This window comes from Phodopus roborovskii, unplaced genomic scaffold, assembly GCF_943737965.1.
Source record: "Phodopus roborovskii unplaced genomic scaffold, PHOROB, whole genome shotgun sequence".
In the NCBI taxonomy this organism is placed as follows: domain Eukaryota; kingdom Metazoa; phylum Chordata; class Mammalia; order Rodentia; family Cricetidae; genus Phodopus; species Phodopus roborovskii.
In genome coordinates this window covers 22,385,014-22,408,588 of record NW_026125295.1, presented here as the reverse complement: position 1 = coordinate 22,408,588, position 23,575 = coordinate 22,385,014, and the positions used below count along the sequence as shown (strand labels likewise).

Sequence of the window (23,575 nt, the reverse complement as noted above, 5' to 3'; positions counted from 1 at the left end):
CCAATAGCTACATTGCTGAAGAAATCTCCCTCCCTCAGTAACCGTTAGCTGCCTATAAATTCCCATGGTAGTTGGGGGGCTTCCAAAAGGGTGCTGACAGGCAGATTGTGTGCTGGTCTTATGTAAGTAGCAATAGCTGTGAGCTCAGGAGGTCTGTGGCCTGGCATTTGTGGAAGGCAGTGTTCTACATGGTTTCCACACCATCCTCACTTCTCGTATTCTTTCTGTCCTCTCTTCTGTGATGTTCCTGTGTAGTTGGTTTTTTATTTATTTGTTTGTTTTTTCTCTTTGGGGGCCTGCCACCCACCTCCCAAATAAATACACAGAGACTTCTGAATGCCCAGCCTTAGCTTGTCTTGTTTCTAGCCAGCTTTTCAAACTTAAATTGTCCAGTTTATCTTTAGCTACATTTTGTCTCTGGAATTTTTACCTTTCTTTATTCTGTTTTTCTTTCCTTCTTACTCCATGGCTGGCTGTGTGGCCCTGGTGTCCTCTCCTTTCTTGATCATCCTCTTTTCTTGAGCGTAGGTTTTTCCTCCTATATATTCTTTCTGCCTGCCAGCCCTGCCTATTTCTCTCTGCTGCCTAGCTATTGGCTGTCCTGGTCTTATTAACCTAATCAGGTGTTCTAGGCAGACAAAGTAACACAGCTTTACAGAGTTAAATGCAACATAAAAGATTGCAACACATCTTTGCATCAATAAACAAATATTCCACAGCATAAACAAATGTAACACATCTTAACTAATATTCCACAGCATTCCTGTAATGTTCCTATACCAGAGGGGGCTCTATAGATGCCCCACGTATGGCTGATTATTTAACCATCACTTACTCTCAGCATTTTGAGACCATTGAGTGGGTTTCAAAGTCCAGGTAGCTAAGTTTAGATGACTCTCTGATCTGCTCTATACTATCCTCCACAGCTGTCCAATCCCCTTCATCCAACTGTTGGTCCATAACACTATCCATTTAGTCAGTATATGCTTATTCTAGGCAGGATTTTGAGAAGACATTAATTCAATGTGGTCCCACTGGGAGGAGGAAGAGATGTCTGCCTTTGGGGCACTAACATGGATCAAGTTGACTGGGTTTTAGATGCAGTCCTACGACTTACAAGCCCTAGACCTTGGGAAAGCTACTTATCTGTGGGTCTCAGCATTCATTCCTATAAAATGAAGCCAAAGCTAAAAGGTGGCCTGCCAGATTAGATGTATCCATGGTACAATTGTGTCATGAAGGTATGTTGTATGACATTATTCCTGAACAGACATGAGCAAACATCTACTCTACTAATCCTGGATAAGGAACCAATAGCAGACCTAGGAAGGACACCACCAACATCCAACTTTGTGAACCAATAGGTTTTATTGTAGTTACTTACAGGAATATGGGTCCTGTGAAGGATTACTTATCAGAAATGACTCAGGCAACTGTGTCACTAAAGCCACCCCAACATGGATGACAAATCATGAAAGCCAGGAGCCAGGTATTCATGGCACAACTTGCAGGCAGCTCAGTAGGTTGAAGAGTCTCTTCCAGGCATCTCGGACATCCAAGGCTCTCTTCCAGGAAGCACAGCTGGTCTCTGCCTCTTCTGGGTGGCTCACCTGGTCTGAGAGTGCGGTGATATATTGTTTATGATCTAGTAAAGCCACTGGAGATCAAAATGCAAAGCTAGCTACAGCCATGGAACCAGACACTGGTGATACACACCTTTCACCCAAGCAGCCATACTAGCTAGCCATTGAGGCCACTTGGTGGTGGCACACACCACTCACAGTAGGATCTCTGTGAGTTCAAGGCCACCCAGGCCACTTTACAAAAAGTAAATCAGCAAAAAAGAATAAAAGAGCTCACACCTTTAATCCCAGCACTGGGGAGGTATAGAAGGAAGAGGCAAAGGGTCTCATTTGAGATTTAGTTTCCAGATTTGCCTCTGAGGATTCATGGGGACAGGATTGCCATTTAAGCTTGGTAGAGGTAAGAGCTACTGGCTGGCTGCTTTGCTTCTCTGATCTTCAGCTTGAAGCTTGAACCCAAGTATCTATTTCTGTGTTTTTATTATTTGTGTTACACGAGAGCTTTTCTCAGCAGTCCTTAATGCTTATATATGCTTAGGGAGAGAGGGACTTTGTGCACCTCCTTGATCTGCTTCAGGGACTTCCTGAAGCCTTTGAGTTGTTCACTTCCTAAGTTTAGTGAGCTTCCATGCAGAATGGAATGTTTCACCTCTTTTTAGAATGTTCTCTTGTTTCACCTCCCTTGTTACATCCTATGCTTAACAAGCTTGCCTCCTTCCCTCCAAGATGGAAGGTTTTGCTCTAAGAGGAATTTGCCTCACAACAGAGTTATGAGGATAACCAATCAATTTCTGATTGGATTTGAGGTCAGCTCCACAAAAGGGAATTTGTGTCTGGTACCATAAACCTGGTCAAAAACCCATGACCTTAGGGGTGATCCTCCTATTGCTTTGCTAAAAGAACAAGCTGTCAAACTACCTTCTAAGTATGCGTGTTTATACCCATAGATTGGTGCTGTCCTTCCTTGCCAGAGAAGTTTCTTCCTACTATGGCATCAGTTAATGCTACTCATAACTGGTCACAGTGCTGAATTAAGTGATTTCTGAGTGCTCAGCTCCACATGGGACAGCTTGTCAACCCCCTCAAAACTCATGGATCATTGGGGAATGTTAGCTTGAGCTAGCTTAGCTCCCTAAATAGCTAGTTATCCACTACCTCCATGTGACTTAAGGTAAATTCTTTGGGAAAGCCTTTGCATCACCTACTTTCCTTCAACACAAAGGCCAAGAGTGTCATCATCGAGTACTGAAGGTCTACGGTGGAGATCTTTGCTATAACCTACCTTCCTGATGCTGCCATCAGTGTAACTGAAAAAAAAAATGTGTGAATTTGTGACTTTCTTTGTTATGCTACTATAAAAATTTCATGGAACTGGTATCACATTGGGGAAATCTAAATTTATGTTTCAGGACCACTATCACTTTGGTTCTATAATAACTATCTCCTATTCCATTTGACGTGATGGATGCATTTTTTGTGTACTGTGATAATATATTGCTTATAATCTAATAAAGCTTGCTTGGAGATCAGAATACAAAGCTAGCCATAGCCATAGAGGCCAGGCAGTGGTGGAACACATCTTTAATCCCAGGACTCAGGAAACAGAAGCAGTTGGATCTGTGTGAGTTCAAGGCCACACAGGGCCACATGACAGTGAATCAGTCTAAAAGAGAAACAGAGCTCACACCTTTAAAACCAGCACTAGAGATGTGTATAAGACAGGAAGGGTCTCAGAGCTGGCATTCAGTATTTGGCATTCAGTCTTAGGCAATTAGTTTCCAGCCATACTGAAGACAGGATTGCCCTAGCCTTGGTAGAGGTAAGAGATTTCTGGTGGTTTGGGTGCTTTGTTTTTCTGATCTTCATCTTGAACCCCAATATCTGTCTCTGGGTTTTTATCATTCGTACTGCAGTGTACCACATTTTAAAATTAAGGGGTACACACAAGTTATTCACTTTCATGTCAAACAGTATGCCCATAGCAGCACCCCCTCCAGCCCTGTGAAATAGGGTTTAGCCATGTAACACAGGCAGGTTAGCTGACCTGACTTCCAACTTGAGGCCTTCCCACCTCTGCTTTCCATGCTGGGATAACAGGTGTGCACCATCATTATTGTTAAGTGTGTGCCACTATAACTTGTCAATAAATTCTTTATTGTCAAAATGTTCTCAAATAAAAATCTTATACAGCAGTTGTCATGGTGCAGACTTGTTATCTCCACTTGGGAAGCTAAGCAGAAGGCGCTTGAGTTGGATGCCAGCCTTGGCTTCATAATTGGGTCTCGTCTCAAAAAACATCTTGTGGGACAGAAGAGATGGCTCAGTGGTTAAGAGCTCTGGCTGCTCTTCCAGAGGATCTGCGTTCAATTCCTGGCACCCACATGGCAGCTCACAACTGCCCATAACTCCAGTTCCCAGAGATCTGATATTCTCACACACACGTGGGTAAAACACAATTGCATTTTTAATTTTTATTTATTTATTTATTTTTATTTATTTATTGAGACAGGGTTTCTCTGTGTAGCTTTAGTGCCTGTCCTGGAACACATTCTGTAGACCAGGCTGGCCTCAAACTCACAGAGATCCACCTGCCTCTGCCTCCTGAGTGCTAGGATTAAGCATCTGTGCCACCACTGCCTGGCTGCATTTTTAATTCTTAAAAAGGAATGCTGAATTCCAGTATGGTGGTGCTCCCTTGCAGTTCCAGCACTAGGGAGGTAGAGGCAGCAGGACCAGAAGTTTAAAATCATCTTCAGCTGCAGATCACAGACGAGAACAAGCTGCATTCTAAGATGGACACACCCCAGGCAGGTGTCCCAAGAAAGGGAAGCCAGCACTGATGGTCATCCTTCTGCTGACCTCTCAAACCCTGGGCTACAGTCTTGTGCCATCAGCACTTAGTGGCATGGCTTTTTTTATGCAGTTACTCGCCTTAACAACTTTGATTTTCTTTACCTTTTAGCTTTTCTGCTCTAATTGCCCCTTTTCTGTTGCCCCAAGGTGTGTGTCTAGAGGGCAGGGAAATGGCAAAAGTGGGTCAAAGAGAAAGGCTAAGGGAAACCTGGACTGTTTTAAAGAATCCCAATGGGCATGACAGAACATAAGAGCAAGGGTGCTAGGGGAGACTGTACCAAAGCTATCTGGATGCCTTCACACTTTGAAATCTACATGCCTCCTTGTATAAACAAAATACAGGGAATCCTGAAGGGCCAACGGCAGAGGGAAGCAAATGCTTTTAATCAGGAGGTTCAGATGAGTGTCTCTTACAGCAGCAGCAGCAGCTGTGTCTAGGCCCCATGGGAAGGATAAAAGGTCCCTGGCAGCCATGGGCATGTTTTCACACCATGTTGTGCTCTGCATGGCTGGGCACAGCCTTGGGTACCCACCAGGAAGTCTGACCACTTTTCCTAGCATGATGTTGTCTGCTCCATATTTAAACATTCCTTATGGAGGGAAGGGGGAAGGTTGCTCATGAGACTGTCAGGAAAGTTAGAAGAGCTCAGAAGAAAACTGAAAGACTTGTGAAGCCCCTTCACAGAGATTATATAAGCAGTAAGCAATTGCTTGACGGGAAGGGGACTCCTCTGGGGAATTCCTCACAAGCCGTAAAATAAAGGAACCTGCCCACCAAACTAGTCACAGCTGGACGAGTTTCTTTAGCCAGTGCTTGTACACTACCTGGAGTGGATAGATATTTGTTCACATGTCTCCAGGAAAAGTCACAAAACGGGTCTGAACATAAAGGATGCCTTGTACCACTTATGATTTCTCGTCAGCCAGTGTGAGCAGGGCTAGTATCTGCAACACAAGATGCTATATGGCTCCTGGGAAACATGGTTTCCTTGTGACGTGAGTACTTTCCTTTCCCAACCCAACTCCAGCTGTTCTGTAGTTGTCTGTAGCTGTCTGTGCTGGTGCATGCCAAACATACATTTTGTTCAGCATGAACCTGCCAGGTTAGTTTCTTAAAGGTACTGTAACAGATCACCACAGGCTTTAGTGACCCAAAACAAGATCTAAAGAAGAAGGAAAGCAAAGCATTCTTTCATAGTTCTAAAGGCTGATGGTCTGACATGAATGTACTGGCCAGCCCTAATCCCTCTGAAACTTATGACAAAGACTAACAGTCCTTGGTGTTTCCTGACTGCATAGCTCCAAACTCTGCCTCTGCCTTCAGTTTCCCTCTGTGTCTTTATGTTATGGGTTAAATTATGCCCTCCACTCCAAATTTGTATGTTGAAGTGCTAATTTGCAGAACCTCAGACTATGACTTTGTTTCTGGAGTGTTTTTACCAAGTTAAAATGAATACTCTAACCAGTCCAAATGGTCTCTAATTCTACTCAACTTGCATGTTATAATGAAAGCAAATGACCTACACATGTGTGCAACACACATACAGACACATGCATGGACACAAACATGAATATGTACACACAAACACAGATGAAGGCAGAGGGGAAGATGATGCTTTTATAAACCAAGGACTGCCGAAGATGAAAAACCAACAGAAGGGCTTCCCCTTCAGCTGAAACAATCAACTTTGCCAACACACTGATTTGGGACTTGTAGCATCCAGAACCGTGGGGGAATACGTTCCTCTAGTTTAAGTCACTCTGTTTATGTATAGTCACCATCCCTTTGGTGTCTGTGGAGAATCAGTTCCAGCAATTCCCAGTAGGTATTGAAACCTAAGGATGAGGGATGAAGGTTTAAATCAATGGTAGCTCATATGCCTAGCATGTGTGATGCCTTAGGTTTAATCCCCAGCACTTAAAAAAAAAACTAAGGACATTAATATTCCATATATAATGTGCCTGCATTTGCACAGAGCCTACATGCCCAATTCCATATACTTAATCACTGCTAGATTATTTATAATACCTATATAATTGCTATATAATTAGCCAAGGTCTATTTATGTACTAGGGAGACAGGAGTAATGAATCAGTATATATTCGGTCCAATTAAAAATATACATGTATAAATACATATGTGTATGTATTTATGGTATGTATTTATGCATACTGAATTTGTATTATGTGTTTTGTAGTGCTGAACATTATATTGAGGGTTTCAGATATGCTAGCAACTGCTCAGACCTTACAAAATATTTTTGACTTGCAATTGGTTGAGTCTGTGATAAGATTAAACTTTTTTTTTTCAGTGCTGGGGATCAGAAAAATGTTCACCATTTTTATTTCCTGTCCTCTTAATATCCTATTTGTATATTTCACCAAAAATTTAAGAGCACCATTTGGTATTCTAAAAATATACTTGCAGAAACTCTTTTATGTAAGGGATACAATGTGTCTGCCATCTGTTTTGTCCAGCTCCCTTCCATTTACATTCTTTTCTTAAAAACTTTATTGCCATGTCAGGCAAATTTTCAAAATATTAGATAGACTAATGTTCTCTAATGTTGTGGGTATCCTGCCTAAAACTTCTCCTTCACTGAAGTCATATTACTTTAGTTTTGTAAACAAAGTTTAGTTATGAAACTCAGGATAGCCTGGAACTTGCAATCCTCCTTCACCTCCTGTTTACTAGGCACCATGATCCAAGCAGTAGGAGACTGAGGCAGGAGAGTCTGCCAAGTGTGAGGCTATTATTGATTACATATTGAGAGTCTCTTAAACATCAACCAAGAAGCATAAAACACTCCCAAACTAAGACTTTATCAAATTGTTCTGTTCTGTTTATTTTTCTTTACTTTTCTCCCCCCACTTTTGTTTTGTAAGACAGGGTTTCTTTGTGTAAGAGCTCTGGCTGTCCTGGAACTCACTTTGTAGACCAGACTGGCCTTGAACTCATAGAGATCCTCTTGCTTCTGCCCACCCCCCCACCACACCCCCCTAAGATGCTGGGATCAAAGGCGTGTGCCATCGTGCCCAGCCAAACGATTTTTTTTTAAATCTCTGAACTGATTTGTTCTCTTTATGAGATTTATTTGTAGATTCTATATGTTTGCCTGAGCTTTTACAATAGTATTGTATTGTATTAGAGACAATACTGTGTGTGTATATACACATATTATATACATCTTTTAAAATCTTTATTTATTATGTATACAGTGTTATGCCTGCATGTATGCCTGCATACCAGAAGACATCTGATCTCATTATAGACGGTTGTGAGCCACCACGTGGTTGCTGGGAATGAGCAGCCAATGTCCTTAAACCCTGAGCCATCTCTGCAGCCCCTATTATGTACTTTTAAAAAATAAATCAGTAGCAGACCTTTGTAAGTTCGAGGCCAGCATATTCTACAGAGTAGGTTCCAGGACAGCTAGGGCTACACAGGTAACTCAGGACCTCACCCATGATAGCTAAGTGCCCTGTTTTGAGCTCTATCCTATCCCCCAAGATTTGGCTGTCAGAAAGTGAAATTCAAGGGTCTCACTAAATGAAGGCGTAAGAAATTTCCCTACAACAGGGAGATGAGGCCAGCAAAAATCTCTGGGCTAAATGTTAGTTCGGCAGCCAAACGTAATCTGTGGTTGTGCAGAGATGAACACAAAAGTGTCCCAGAGGCTGGACTCTTCCACCTAAAACGATAGTTCCTATTGCAGGGGATGAAAGAAACGCCAGCTGAACCATGGGAACAGAGGATGTCAGCAGAGGCGCTGCCGAACCAGGAGGTGCGGGTTCTCCCTGAGGCTAGGGCTGCTAACACTGCAGTACCCCAAGAGGCTACCACTCTCCGGGCTTCGGGCCGCAGTGGCGCACGCTGGGCGCACAGCAGTAGCGGGATTGGCTCAGGCTCGGAGGATAGGCGGGGCCTCGGGAGGCGGACACCGGGAATTGGCTCTCGCGCGGTGGGTGGGCGGAGCCTCTGGAGGGAGGGGGCGTCTCCCACTCGCGCAGGCTCAGACGGGCAGTGGGCGTGTGTCTCGCTGAGCCCGGAAGGCAGTAGGAGGCTGAGGTCCCGGGCATGTGGTTGCGGGAGCCCGGCGGGCACGGCCCCGGGAGGTAGCTGCTGGCTACGCCGCGGGATCAGGAGCCGGTGGCGGGGCGCCGGGCAGGTGAGTGCGAAAGGCGACGCTGGAGGCTCGGGCGGACGCTTCCTGCTCGGCTTCGCCGCGTGGACTTCGAGGCGCGCGGCGCCCAGGCCTCGGGCAGCAGAAAACGAGCCACGGTGGGCTCAGGGCAGGAGGCCCGGGAGGGAGAGGGTGCGGGGTGGCCCAGCCGGTCAGTGAGGACGCCCTGCAGTTGTGGACCCTCAAGTGCCTCGGCGCAGCGTTAGCGGCGCGATCCGGGTCTCTCCGGCTTCTAATCGGTCACAGTCCGGTTGAAGCAGCAGATGCATCCCTCGCGGCCTTGGCCGAAATGCCCTGGGGAGATGTGAACGGAACACATGCACCTCCCGGGGGTTGCGGGAGGCCGAGCTAACCTTCTGTAGGTACTCGGGGAACGGGAGCTCTTGGAAGCAGCCTGCCGCAGCATCCTTGCTGGCTCTGGCCAGTTCCTTTGTGTAGGTTGACATTGGGGTACATTTATTTCTGAATGGCTCTAGTATTGTACTCTCAACTCCATTTGCTTAATGCAGGAACCTGTTATCTCACAGTGGCCAGAGTGGGATTCTGTAGTGTCTTCCTAGAATTCTGTAGTTTATCTCTTGCAAAGTCTGACTTGGAAACCTGTCTCAGCCATGGAATGAACTGGTTCATTGAAACCCAACGAAATCAAACTCTGGTGGAAGATGGTTGGACAGGCACCATGAGTTGTTTTGCTGTTTAACCGATCCAATGGGGTATTTAATCTGTCACCTGTAACAGCGTGTAAACACTGTATGTAAACAGTGTGAAAATCCTCTGCATTGCAACCAATGCTTATTGTGGTCGGTGTTAGTTGCTGCCTGGTGAAGTCATCATAATTAAATTCAGTGTTTCTGAAACACTGAATGGATATTTGGAAATAGAATTTTCTAGTAAAATCATCTCCACGGAGTCCGAGTACTTGGTAGGTCGTTAGTCATGGTAAACAGACCTGTGCAGGCCATGATGTGGCATAGGGCAGAGTGGTAGCATTAGGGTCTGACTTTAGGTCAGAACACAGACATGGAACAAAGTGGAAGTCGAAGGGTTCAATATGAATTATATTGATCATAGCCAGAGTGATTTAAGAACAAACAAACAAACAAAAACGGTTGGGCCAAGAGAGCAACCCCAATGACACTTTAAAGTGCTGAACTTGAAATGAAATGTGTAAGCTCACAGGTCACAAGACTGATGGAACTTCTGTTCATAAAAACAAACAAAAACCTTGTGGCGCAACCCAAAGGGGACCCTGCAGAGTTGTTCTGAACCTGTTCTTAAACACTGAGTCAGATTTGTTGAGGAGGATTACATTTCCAGATGGGATTTTGTGGAAAAACGTTCTTACACCCTGAGCCCTCTGTGGCCTTGTTGGAAAGATGGTAAGAACCTAGGAATAGCAGTGGGGGTGTCACTTGAAGGGGTGTCTTGTTACTTTGGTTTCCCCACAATGAGGGAGGGAGTCTAGACAAGGTGAGTTTATTGGGTTTTGTTGTGGCTTTTCGATTCGGAGATTGTATGGCTGGGTCGTGGCAAGGTTTAGCTTAGGAAGCACTTTTTAATGTCTGTCTCTCTTGGAAAATGTCACAGGAGTCGATGCTTCACAGCCTTTTAGAAGCCACAAATGCTATTAAAAGGTTTTACAGTTTTTTATAAAGGAGTTTTAAGTCGTTGGGAGCTGGAAATATGACAGTGGTTAAGAGGGCCTGCTGCTATTGCAGAAGACCAGAGTTCCAGAGGAGCATGATCAGGAGATCGGCCTCCATGGGCACCTGTATCTATATGCACACTTATCACACAAACATATACAAACATTTAAAAATAATAAAAAAAAATTTAGTCTTTTGCTTAAAAGCAGTGGATAGCATGGGAAAACTGAAATGCTGCTAACTCTCATTAAGGCAGCCTTTCTCTTATTTGACCCTACCTATGGGGGAAAAAAAATCCCATAGAAATTGGTTTTGTATTGATTTGTGGATTTTTTTGTGTTTTGCCAATTTGATATTACACAAACATAAATAGAATTCGTCAGGTGGTTACTCACTCTGGCCATTTTATATAATTTTCTCCTAAGATGTGCACTCTAAATTATTGGAGAGTGAAACATCACAATTTGTTTCCCTGTGGTTTTTCTAGACAGGGTTTTTCTATCTAGCCTTGGCTGTCCTAGGACTTACTTTGTAGGCCAGGTTGGCCTCAAACTCACTAAGATCCTCCTGCTTCTGCCTCCTGAACGCTGGGATTAAAGTGTGCACCACCCTGGCAGGTCTAAAATCACTAATTTCTAAATATTTCTGAATAATTATTATAAGTATGAATGTCTGTTGATAGTTTAGGATGTCTTTTAAATACTTGGTGTTTAACTTCCCTTTCAACTCACTGTGGAAGACTCACTGTGCCTTTTTTTTTTTTGTTTTGTTTTGTTTTGTTTTGTTTTGTTTTGTTTTGTTTAGCCTTGGCTGTCCTGGAACTTGACCTGTAGAACAGGCTGGTCTCAGACTCACAGAGATCTGCCTGCCTCTGCCTCCCAAGTGCAGGGATTAAAGGTGTGTGCATCACACTCAGTATCTTTCATGTTTGGATTGGTACTCAGAGTCTTGAAGAAGGCATCAGACGCTGCCTGACATGGGTGGTAGGAACAGAACCAGTGTTCTCAGAAAGAGCAGTACATGTTCTTAACCACTGAGCCATCTCTCTAGCACCCATGCCTTACTTAGTGTGTCATGGTAATATCTGGAGTTCTAAAGTACATCAACATTTTCAGGTTTGAGCGGTGAATTTCCTAGAACACTAAAAGTTGTATAGAAAATGTGAGTGGCCTTCTCTGATTTACAGAAAGCCTCCAGCAGTTATATTACGCCACTGGATATATTCCATTGCTACGCATAGAAACCTTTCTTCTCTGACATCTTTGAAAACCAGTTTGTGGCTCCTGATTTCTTCCAGCAGGAGGGGTTGACAGTCTCCCACTGGTAGTGAAGGGAGAGCGTCTTTGGACACCCAAGGGGGAAAACACTCATTGAGGGTAGTGTTACAACTGGCGTAGGCCTCTGGAGCAAAACATGGCCAATTTTATAATAGCTTTGCAGGTGTAGGCTGTTGACTATCTTTCTTATATGCGTCTGCTGTGCATGTTAGCCTATGTGTGCTTCTGAGTAGGTCTTTAGCACGGCAGCCTTCTGCAGATGATGTTTTCTGCATATGTAAGCATAGATGCACTTCTGGCCTGTGAAACTTAACCCTGGAGCAATACCCTCATTGCCTGTTATGGATCTGGTTGAGATTCTGCTAGTGAACTGAATGAGTCCTGTAACTGTGGACTTACTGGCTTAAGTAAACGAGTGAGTAAACTTTGCTCCCACACAGCAGGCCAGCATACCCCTAACTACTTCACACAAATTTACAGTTTCTTTGAGGGAACTGGTTTAAATTATGTGTTAGCCTTCTAAACTATACTATAAAGACTGGATTTTAAGCCTCACCCTGAATATTAATGCAGCCATCGAGTTTGCTTTGGAGTTTTGCACATTCACTGGGTAAAGCTGTTTATCTTAACATTTGATGTGCTCCCTGAAGCACTGCCTCAAACCCATGGGGCCTCCTGTGCTCCAGGCTGAGACACCTGGGAGTGGGAGGGTGCCTTAGGCCTCTGCAGCTCCAATATGATGTAATACTCAAGATAAACTAGGGTTTATCCCCCCCATTTCATAAACTATTTTTTTAAAGAAATTATAAACGCTTGACTTAGGAAAGTGGAATTGGCTGATTTGCATGCTCAAATTCTCTAAATAAAAGACTGTCCCTCTGCTGTGTGTAGATACAGCTGCACTGGAACATGCAAAGTTTAAAAAGCCCTTTGGAGCTGTCTTTGTTGCTTCCAACCTCTCTCTGCTGCATTTCTGCTTTTCTCTTTCCTGGCTGCTAATTGGATTGCAGACTGTGTTGCTAACCATGGCATCTGGAGATGACAGTCCTATCTTTGACGATGATGAAAGGTAAATGTCTTGTTTTGCGATAATACTGGGCTTTGAAAGTTCCCCGGGGTTGTTAGAATAGGTCTGGAGAGTTGTGTGTCTGTTGGAGACACATAGTCTCTCATTGCAGAATGCAGGCTCTGCTTTCTGACCTAGAGGAGAGTAGTGAATCACCTGTGTGGGTGTGGCCACTGTAAGTGTGGCATTATCTTCTATCCATTCACAGCACAGAAGTCTTGGCATCCACTTGAAAATGGTTTAGAGTATGCAAAGCAAGAGATTAAAACAAGCAGACAAGGAAATATAGAGAACAGTGTCGTAGTCCGTGGTTTACAGTCTGCTCCTTCTGCCACTTCCTGTCACTGTGACTGTGGCTAAAACCTTAGTGGCTCTGTGCTTCCTCTGCAGAGTAAGGGACTGACAGCATCTATCTCACGGAGGGAGAGGCTTCTGGGATTTAGTGACTAACGTCCAGAGAGAGCACTAGCCAGCCCCAGTCAGCTGTGACCCCCATTATTGCAGTACATGATAACTTCTCAAAGCTAATAATCTGTATCAGTATCAAGGTCTTCCATTATAGCTTTGAATAACCAATTGGAACACATTTTTGTTGTTGTCATTTTTATTGTTAAAACAAATCCCTAGTCATTGTTTCTGAAAGAATTCTAGTTTGGAATTGATCTATCTTTAAAAAAAGGAAAACCCGCTGATTTCTGGACTTTTTATGTGGAGTTAGTCATAAAATAGGGGCTTTTACTGACCTTTCCATGTACTAGACCAGCCTAGCCCAGAGTGCTGGTGGGGATTAACTGTTACAATCTTAATCTTATTAGTATTAAGGTGACTTTGGGATTATTAGACTATACCTGTGCATAGTTGTTTCTTGAGAGAAGTATCAGTGAGAGAGAGAGAGAGAACAGTTACATGTGCTGTGAGTAGGAAGTCAAGAAATATTGTTTTATTATTTTATAATTTTAGGACCTTTGAAAATCTGGTATTTTCAGGGTAGAAGGGTTAGTTATTCTCTTATGATTTTGGCCCATTTTAATGGTTTTGTTCTATCCCTTTAGCCCTCTTTATAACCTGGAAAAAATGACAGATCTTGTAGCTGTTTGGGACGTTGCATTAAGTGATGGAGTCCACAAGATTGAATTTGAGCATGGGACCACGTCAGGCAAACGAGTTGTGTATGTGGATGGGAAGGTAGGAAAATGGGGGATTTTGTAAAACATGACAGCAAAGCTTGGTTTTGTCAGTGTAGCTTCTTCATAAGTAAAGTTTTGTTTTGTTTGTTTCCGACGGGTTGTTTTTCACTTATGTGTTTATTACAGAATATGCAGACTGTAACATCTAACATTTAAACTTACATTGACTACTTTGTGGAACCTTGACATGAAATAATTAAAAATATAAATAGTAGTGCCATTTGGGTGGTCTGAATTTTTACCTTATTTTTTAAATTAAATACTAGTTGTTCTGTTTGTGTATAGTAAACTTTTATATATTATCATCCAGGAAGAGATAAGAAAAGAGTGGATGTTCAAACTGGTGGGCAAAGAAACCTTCTGCGTTGGAGCTGCGAAAACCAAAGCCACCATAAATATAGACGCTGTCAGTGGTTTTGCCTATGAGTACACTCTGGAAATCGATGGGAAAAGCCTCAAGAAGTACATGGAGAACAGATCAAAGACCACCAACACCTGGGTACTGCACTTGGATGGCGAGGACTTGAGAGTTGTTTTGGGTGAGTTGGGGCTGTTTCTGCAGGACCATTTGGCCTTGATGATGTCCTGATCCACAGGCTTGTGGGCATTTTTGTTGGAGAGGAAATGTAAGCCCAGCAGTACTTGTCCCTTCCTGCAGGAGTGGGTTTGCATACAAAACCACTGGGATTTGTATGTGGTGTCATAATGCCAGGTTTGATGAAGTTGGATTTGATGATTGTATTTCTGGGTTTAAGAAGTAACACTAATGCAGGCGCTGATTGTTTGATATTTCTCCTTATAAGTAGAAAGCAGGTAGAAATTAAAGATTCATCACTAGGACAACAATTTTCAGCAGGTAATAGTAGGAGTAAGATTCCATTAGAACAGGGTCATCAAGTACAGCCAGAAGCAGGCTTTTTAAAAAGTAACCTTTTCACTATTTTGGTACCCCCATATTACTAAATGAAAATGGTTTAACAAATCATCTTAGTTCATTTTCTTAAAGATTTTTTAATTACATATACAGTGTTCTGCCTGCATGTATGCCTGCAGGCCAGAAGAGGGCTCTATATCTCGTTGCAGATGGTTGTCAGCCACCATGTGGTTGCTCGGAATTGAACTCGGGACCTCTGGAAGACCAGCTAGTGTTCTTAACCACTGAGCCATCTCTCCAGCCCCTTAATTCATTTATTTAGGTAATATTTATTAACTGGCTCTCTAAAGGAAGATAGTCTGTATACCAGGTATTGAGGATACACAGACACAAGGAACTTTAGCCAAACCTTGGTGGCATACATTCTAGTTGGGTGCTAGCAAATACGGTTTTTGTTTGGATTTTTTTTTTTTTTTAAGATGAGAAATGTTTATCAACTATTACATCACTTAAAGAACTGAAAGCCAGGAATGGTGGCTCATACCTGAAATTCCAGCACTTCAGAGACCGAGACAGGAGAACCAGAAGGTTGAGGCTAATCTGAGCTACAATGTGAAACTGTCCTTTTAAAATGGGGGAAGTAAATAAAAGAACCTAAATTAATTACTTACTATAAAAAGTCAGTTTGGCTTGTGCTTCCTGTGGCCTGGGTTTTGCTGATTGAATGCCTGTGGATTGTAAAATTCCTCTCCCATATTTTCTGTAAAGTGGTACCTAACTAAAGAATTGTCAGATTTAGGCTTTATTGGATTTTCTTTCTGGCAAAACCAACTTACACTTTGCTGGTGTCTTGAAGCACACACTGCTTATCGTTCTCTTCCTCTTCAGGGTTGACAACTGCATTGGTCAGGGTTCCCTAGAGGAGCAGAACTAATAGACTGAACACATGTATATGAGACTTATCAGACTGGCTGATGCGCTATGGTCTGGGTATTCCCATAATGGTGGTCTCACACTGGAGAGGCTGAAAGCCTGGTTCATGCCATGAATCTGATGCCTTAGCAGTGCATCCTGGCACTGAAGGCCGCGAGGGTTCTTCAGTGCACAGTGGAACCCTGAGGAAGCTGGGACCTGATAGCAGTGAAGGATGACACAGCAGCATCCGGGTAGGTGCGAGTATGTGGAGTGAAGGCACTCAGACAGAAAGGCAAAGCTTCCTTTTAGCCCTTTTTGTCAGAGGCTGCCACTGGGAAGTGCTGCCCACATTTAGCTTGGATCTTCCCACTTCAAATAACCTGATCAAGAACATTACAGATGTGCCCAGTGGCTTACCTTCTGGTTGGCTCCAGATCCAGATAAGTTCACAACCAGGATTTTAAACACTACCACTATTATCAACGCTCGATGCCTAGACCATTCATTCATCGGTTTTGTAATACTTGCAATTGTAATGTTTGGATTCTTTCCTTCTTTGCTTCCTGTTTAGGTGTTTGTCTAACTAGAAACTCCCAGTCACCCATTGGGATGCAGAGACCTACATTTCATGTAGGAAGTACAGAGTAGCTTTTGTATTTCCTCTAGTCTCCAGACATCAAACTACTGAATTGTTTCCAGTTTTAAATCACTGTTAATACAAAGGTAGAAACCATTTGCCTCTCTTCAGCACATTACAGTAATCACTTTCATTAATGCTTAAAATGTCCCTTTTGGGGAGGGGAATTTGTGTACATGTGTGTTTGAGACTGGGTCTTGCTCCGTCTCTGCTGGCCTGGTGCTCACTATCACCCAGGCTGATTTTAAACCTTTGTTAATACTTCTGCCTCTGCCTCCCAACTGCTTGGAATACAGGTATGAGCTACAAAAATGTACTGTTTTGAACCACTAAGGACCTCTCGTTAGACTGGTTCCTGAGTCCTTTTGGCATGTTTCTAGTGGACTTTGGCAGCTCCCTTCAGATGAGCTGAGCTGTTTGAATATTTTTCCTAGACTTGAATATTGTGTAAAAATGTATTCCAAGAGCATAATCTGACTAAGTTCTGAGTGTTGTTTCACCATTTCCCAATTTTCAGAATAAGGAAATTAGGTAGGAAGATGGGTGGGTAGATAGGTCAGTAGGTACATAGATAGGTGTATAGATAGATGATAGATACATGGATAGGTAGATAACAGATAGATGATAGGTAGGTAGGTAGATGATAGGTAGGTAGGTAGATGATGGGTAGGTAGTTAGGTAAATGATGGGTGGGTAGGTAGATGATGGGTAGGTAGGTAAATGATGGGTAGGTAGGTAGATGATGGGTAGGTAGGTAAATGATGGGTAGGTAGGTAGATGATGGGTAGGTAGGTAGGTAAATGATGGGTGGGTAGGTAGGTGATGGGTAGGTAGGTAGGTAAATGATGGGTGGGTAGGTAGGTAAATGATGGGTTGGTAGGTAGATAGATGATAGGTAGGTAGATGATGGGTAGGTAGGTAGATGATGGGTAGGTAGGTAGATGATAGGTAGGTTAGGTAAATGATGGGTAGGTAGGTAGATGATGGGTAGGTAGGTAAATGATGGGTGGGTAGGTAGATGATGGGTAGGTAGGTAGATGATGGGTGGGTAGGTAGATGATGGGTAGGTAGATAGATGGATGGATAATAGCTATAAAAGAGAACGAGGGGATGATAATAGAGAGGGAAGGAAGGAAGCAGAAGGGAGACCGAGCTTTTCTGTTTTGTTTTGTTTTGTTTTTGAGACAGGGTCTCTCTGTGTGGCCCTGGCTAGCCTGGAACTTAGTATGCAGACCAGGCTGGACTTGAACTCACAGATCTGCCTGCCTCTGAAAGATCTTTTCTTTAAGGTGTCTTTGGAGTTCATTTTGCTATTTGGAGGTCAAGTTGAGGAGTATAGGTTTTACTTAATTTTATCTAACGCCTGTTTCTCCTTTATTTCTGCATTTAGAATCTTCCTTCTCAAGGACACACAGGATGCTAGAATTACAATACCATATAACTACTTATTTGCTTTTGCCAAATTACAGACATGTATAGTAATGTAATGATAATGTGAGTTCAAGGCCAGCCTGGTCTGCAGAGTGAGTTCCAGGATAGCCAGAGCTACACAGAGAAACCCTGTCTTAAAAAACAAAAGTTCAGATTTTCTTGTTTTATGTGTGTGGTATTTTGCTTGCATGTATGTCTATGCACCACATGCTTACAGTACTGCAGGGGTCAGAGGAGGGTGATGGATCCCCTGGAACTGGAGTGACAGTTGTTAGCTACTATATAGATGCCAGGAATCTCTAGAAGAGTACTCAGTGCTTGTAACCACTGAGCCGTCTCTCCAGCCCCTCCATTCATTTTTAAAGACGGCATTCTCAGCTCCCAGTCCTCTACAGTGTGGCTACCTGGGCTGACTTTCATGGACACTAGGTCAGCCATTCGCTACCAGCTTCAATTTGTTCCTTGAAATACATATTTAAGGGATTATTCTAGTGGTCAAAGGGTTAAACATTTCCTGGCTTCTAAGCTGAGTTGCTATTTTTGTTAAATACAGCAAAATCATTTTCCCTCAGAATTTATGAAGGCCTCATTCCCATATTCTATTCCCATATTCTATTATTTGCGGCTTTAAAAGAATTTTGTGTCTGTGTGACTCCCATTTTTTTCTTACTGGAGCTTTTAATAATTGGTTTCATCCATCTTTGTGAATGTCACCATGATGTGGTAGGGATGTATCCACTCATTGCAACCCATCACTTATTAATGGGAATTTTAGTTATGAAAGGGTTAGAGCAGTGGTTCTCAACCTATGGGTTGTGAACCCCTTTGCAGGTCAAATATCGGATAATCTGGATATCAGATATTTATAATTGATAACAGCAAAGTTATTGTTATGCAGTAGCAACAAAATAATTTCATGGTGGGGGTGGCACATGGGAACTGTGCTAATGGGTTGCATCATTAGAAAGGTTGAGAGCACTGGGTTAGAGAGCCAATGCATTTGAATATGTGGGCTTTGTTTTTGTTCTCAGTGTTGAGATGATGTCAAAATGCAGTGCTGGTTCATTATTACATGACATTGCTTGTATATGCCCGTGGCCTTTCAGATGTGTTCTACTTTTCTTTTATGGTTTTTGGATTAGCCGCGTTCTTCACGGGCATGTCAGCAAGCCCTTCTAGATATTTAGGTAATCTGAATATGTGTGCGTGTTCAGTAAACAGACTAATGGCCAGCTCTCACCACCACTGTCGCTGATCTTAGCACTGGGTGTTCAGCCACATATTATGACGAGCTAGATTCCCCTGCCTCTGACCATGTGTGGATGCCTTTGGGGTGACTCCTGCACATTTCTTGGGGCCACCACTGCCTTCCCGTTGTCACATTTAGCCCACCTCAGAGGCTTCCTATAGTTTAAATGAAGTGCCCATCTGGCTCAGGAAACGGGGAGAAGCCCCTTTGGCTTGAGCCACTATGGCAGATGGCCCACCAGAGTCACACCTGTGGTTGAACTCTCAGACATGACCCACTGGCAGACTTGTCCTTGGATTCCGGTTCCCATGAAAGTCACAAACAGGCTCTCTGCTCCTCATCAGCTCCTTGGTGATCAGTCTTCTTCCAGCTAACTCTTAGGACACTAATGCTGACAGGTAGTACTGGGGACTCCCACCTGGCAGTGAATTACGGTAGCAAACTGCTGCATGAGGTTGCTGCAATAGCACTGTGTTCCTGAGCTTCCTTACCGTAGAGTTCACGTTTGCTCTATTCTTACTTGTAATCCATTTTTCCCAAAGTAAACACACTATAAAATAGGATCATTCTGTCTAGCAAGAAACTAAAAACTAAGTTCCTACTGCCTGCCTTCTGCAAACCCCAAGGCATAGGTTCTTTATGCCATCATCCAGTTAGCGGTCAGTGTAGGAAGCAGAAGTCACCTAGTCACTGATGCTAAATCACATTTCCAATGTTGGTTTAAAGTTGTTAAACCAGTTCCCTATGAATAAGGTCCTCGTCATTCCGTCATTCCTTTGTTTGTAACTCCTTTACAAAGATTGTCCTTCAGAATTTGTTTAACAAGATTTTTATCACATTCTGGTGGGACCATGATTTTCTCTTAAAGGATTTCAAAGCCGGGCACTCTGAGTTCGAGGCCAGCCTGGTCTTCCGAGCAAGTTTTGGAACAGCCAGAGCTACACAGAGAAACCCTCTCTCAAAACAAAACAAAAAGATTGAAAGGACTAGTTTCACCTATGAACATTTCTCCAAATTTTGAGAGTTTTAAAGACATTGAAAGCATTGAGTTTTAGAATGTTGGCTACAGTTTAGAAATATAGTATGTCCAACTTTAAAAGAAGTTAAACTTTAATATAGAATTGTAACTTTTGAAATTTATGTTGCTTTTACAGAAAAAGATACTATGGATGTATGGTGCAATGGTCAAAAAATGGAGACAGCAGTAAGTTACCATTTATTTATTCCTAGTGTGTGAGTGACAGTCCCTCATTCTAGACAAGGGTGTGGCTGTGGGGAGGATGGGAGCTGTAGAGATGGCTCTGGTCAGCTAAACTGCCAAGCATGCATAAGGGCCTGAGTTAGGATTCCCAGTGCCATGGAAAAGTCAGGCATGCCCCCCCCCCACACACACACACACAATCCTGGAGAAATGGCTCAGTAGTTAACAGCTCTTGCTGTGCTCAATTCCCAACACCCACATCTATAACTGCAGTTCTAGGAGAGCTAATGCCTGCTTCTGACCTCTGGCACCAGGCACATATGTGGTGCACAGATATACAAAACATGCAGACACATAACATTTAAAAATAATATAAAAATAAAATTCATTTTGATTTTTGAGACCAGGGTTCTCTCTATTGCCTGGGCTATCCTGGAACTCACTCTGTAGACCAGGCTGGCCTCAAACTCAGAGATCCTCCTGCCTCTGCCTCCTGAGTATCGGGATCAAAGATGTGCGCCACCATACCCTGCTTCTCAAAAAAAATTTTTTTAAATGAAAATGAATCTTAACACAATAAATCAAGGCTAGGGTTGTATCTCAGTAGTAGGGCACTCACCTCCATAGCACATGTGAGGCCGCAAGTTCCATCCTCACCACTGCAAAAACTGACAATAATAAGGAATGTTTCTAGGATAATTAGTGTATGCTGTCTATACAAAGTAATGGTTTTCAGTATAAGTGCATGTGACTTTAAATATTCTTAGTAACTGGCAGGAAGCCACTATGAAGACAGCCCTCTGTAACCTCATCACCTGCTTGTAGCTACAGCAGCAGAGCCTTCCAGGCAGCTTCCCTATCTCAGCCTGCCCCCCATTCGTGCACATGCTCAGTCTGCCCCCCATCTGTGCACATGCTCAGTCTGCCCCCCATTCGTGCACATGCTCAGCCTGCCCCCCATCTGTGCACATGCTCAGCCTGCCCCCCATCCGTGCGCATGCTCAGTCTGCCCCCCATCTGTGCACATGCTCAATCTGCCCGCCATCTGTGCACATGCTCAGACTGCCTCACTCCTGAGCAGCAACCATTGTTTTTACCCCAGGATCACTAAAATGTGTGAAATTGTCCAGAAGCAAATTAGAGAGAGTGTTAGCAACCTTTGTCTAGCCCTCCAAAGGATGCTTTCAAGGTTCAGAACAAAGTGCCCCAGGACAGGCCTGGGTTGGTTTACAACACATCCTTCAAAGACCTCCTGCTGGGGCTGCTCAGAGCTCAGGAAGCTTCCTCTGGTGCTCCTGCACTTGCTGTTGCTTAGCAAGAAATATAAATATTACAGGAACCCTAAGTATGAGACTCACATATAATGTCACCTTTTCTAATAGCAATATAAATGTTTATATTTAAATAAGTATGTAAAAAAATGTCATACAGACTTGCATGGTGGCACACGTCTTTAATGCAGCACTCAGGAGACAGGTAAGACAGATGGCTCTCTGGTGAGTTCTGGGACAGCCTGGTCTACATAGTGAGTTTCAGAGAGAAAGCCAGGGCTGTGTAGAAAAACCCTGCCTCAAAAAAAAAAAAAAAAAAAAAAAAAAGTCAGTAGTTCTTGGCATTGTTTCATGCTGAGTCTTCTGTAGTTCACACTGAAACCGTGTGTCTCACTCAGACTAGTCAAGGGTGTGGTATTCAGTGGTCAGTGCTGTTGGTTATGGTGGCATGTGCTAACCTTACACCTGGAGGAGATTGGTTTTCCGGTGGGAACCCTTCTTACTGGACGGGCCTTCAGCAAGTTATTAAATTTGTTGCTCTTCAATTTCTGTATCTGTAAAATGAGAATAGTAGTGATCCTTCTGGCAACTGTTGCAAAGACAGTGGAATGATGCTCATAAGCTGGATAGTGTAAGGAATTGAATATTGTTTATTGATGCGCTCACCAATTTTAGTTTTGTAAACATTGTCTACTGTGGACACAGAACTTTCTTCTCCAAAAACCCAAGACCCCTTGGGATTTTGGGAATTACAGCAAATCATGGGCCTCTAAACATAATCTGTGGGTTCTGATTTTGAAGAGTTTGACCTTAAGACCAGTACTGTTTAGATGATATTACTGCCCTGACCAAGAGATTTCTTCCTCCCTTGCTGTCCTAGGGCGAGTTTGTAGATGACGGCACTGAAACACACTTCAGTGTGGGGAACCATGCCTGTTACATAAAAGCCGTCAGCAGCGGGAAGAGAAGAGAGGGGATCATCCACACACTCATTGTGGACAACAGGGAGATCCCAGAGCTTCCCCAGTGACTGCTTGTTAATGGGCTCTGAGCGGAAGAGAAGACATCAGGACTTCCTAATGGCTGTGGTAATTAAATGTGTCCACTGTGTACATATCGGTAGATTTAGTCTGCAATGTTTTTATTTTTATTTTTTGTTACTTGAAACTGTAATATTCTAATGGTCAAGAAAAATGTGGAATCATAAAAATTTATTTTTTAACTAATTGTAAAAATGTTTCTAATTCAAATGGAAAATAACATATGGACCAAACCCACTCACATCTCACCACAGTAACCTTGCCTGTAGTAAACACTGTAAAATAAAATGGTGCTGTTGGCTGTGTCCCACAGTGTGTTTGTTTTCACATGTCTCTCGCATGCACAGATAGGTTGGCCTGTATTTGAAGCAACTGGTTCATAATGATGCAGCTGATGTAACCAGAGAAAACAAACATTTTCAGCCTGAAAACATGGGGAAAAAAATCCAATAATGTCATGTAAGAATTTAATTCAGGTGCTAGAGAGATGGCTTAGCAGTTAGGAGTGTATGCTGCTACTCTTGCAGAGGGTCTGGTACCCACATGGCTGCTCACAACCATTTGTAATTCTGGTCCCCAGTGATATCAGACATGCATCTGGTGCATGCATGTGTGTATGTGTGTGTTTCTGAGTGTGTATTCAAATAAAACACTTATACATAGAAAATAAAAATAAATCACTCAAAAGTGAGAAGATTGACATTTATCTGAGTGTGGTGGCGTATGTTTTAAAGCCCAGGACTTGGGAGGCAGAGGCAGGCTGATTTCTGTATTTTGAAGGCCTGCCTGTGATATAGCAAATTCCAGGCCAGCCAGGGCTACATTGTGAAAACCCTGTCTCCAAAAAAGAAATGGTTTAATAGGAAGGTGCCTGCCACCAGCCTAATGATCTGAGTTCAGTCCCCAAGACCACACAGCAGAAGGAGAACCGGAAGTTTCCTCGGATGTGTGCTCTGTGGTATGTGTGCCCAAGTCCACACATACAAAATTCTTTTTCCAATTTAATTCAGAATGTGGGTTTCTGAAGAGGTTTCATTTTCATTCATGTAAAGAGAAAAAGATACCTCATTTGTATGGACTGCATCCATCAGAGGAGGGCACTGCCACTGTGCACAGTACCACACGGCGCCTCTGCCGCAGAGGCGCCTCTCTGGGTGGACT

The 23,575-nt window shown here is 43.2% G+C and overlaps 1 protein-coding gene across 2 annotated transcripts; it reads left to right on the top strand.

Moving 5' to 3' along the window:
• Positions 1-8,443: 8,443 nt before the first annotated feature.
• On the top strand, positions 8,444-22,719 carry LOC127238033 (fas apoptotic inhibitory molecule 1). Of its 2 annotated transcripts, XM_051206492.1 has the most exons (6): positions 8,444-8,605; positions 12,554-12,612; positions 13,662-13,794; positions 14,107-14,335; positions 20,057-20,106; positions 22,255-22,719. In XM_051206492.1, the coding sequence occupies exons 2-6, from the start codon at positions 12,569-12,571 to the stop codon at positions 22,402-22,404; spliced, it is 606 nt and encodes a 201-aa protein (XP_051062449.1). In that variant the 5' UTR covers positions 8,444-8,605; positions 12,554-12,568; the 3' UTR covers positions 22,405-22,719. The 2 variants fall into 2 exon arrangements, with proteins under 2 accessions (XP_051062449.1, XP_051062456.1); XM_051206499.1 differs by lacking the exon at positions 12,554-12,612 and having other exon boundaries at positions 8,447-8,605.
• The last annotated feature ends 856 nt before the right edge of the window (positions 22,720-23,575 follow it).

Excerpts from the sequence above, each read along its gene's own strand:
- LOC127238033 (XM_051206492.1), top strand. The coding sequence starts at position 12,569 with ATGGCATCTGGAGATGACAGTCCTATCTTTGACGATGATGAAAG. Across the intron at positions 13,795-14,106 it reads TTGTGTATGTGGATGGGAAG|GAAGAGATAAGAAAAGAGTG; the intron begins GTAGGAAAATGG and ends ATTATCATCCAG. Across the intron at positions 14,336-20,056 it reads GGACTTGAGAGTTGTTTTGG|AAAAAGATACTATGGATGTA; the intron begins GTGAGTTGGGGC and ends TTGCTTTTACAG.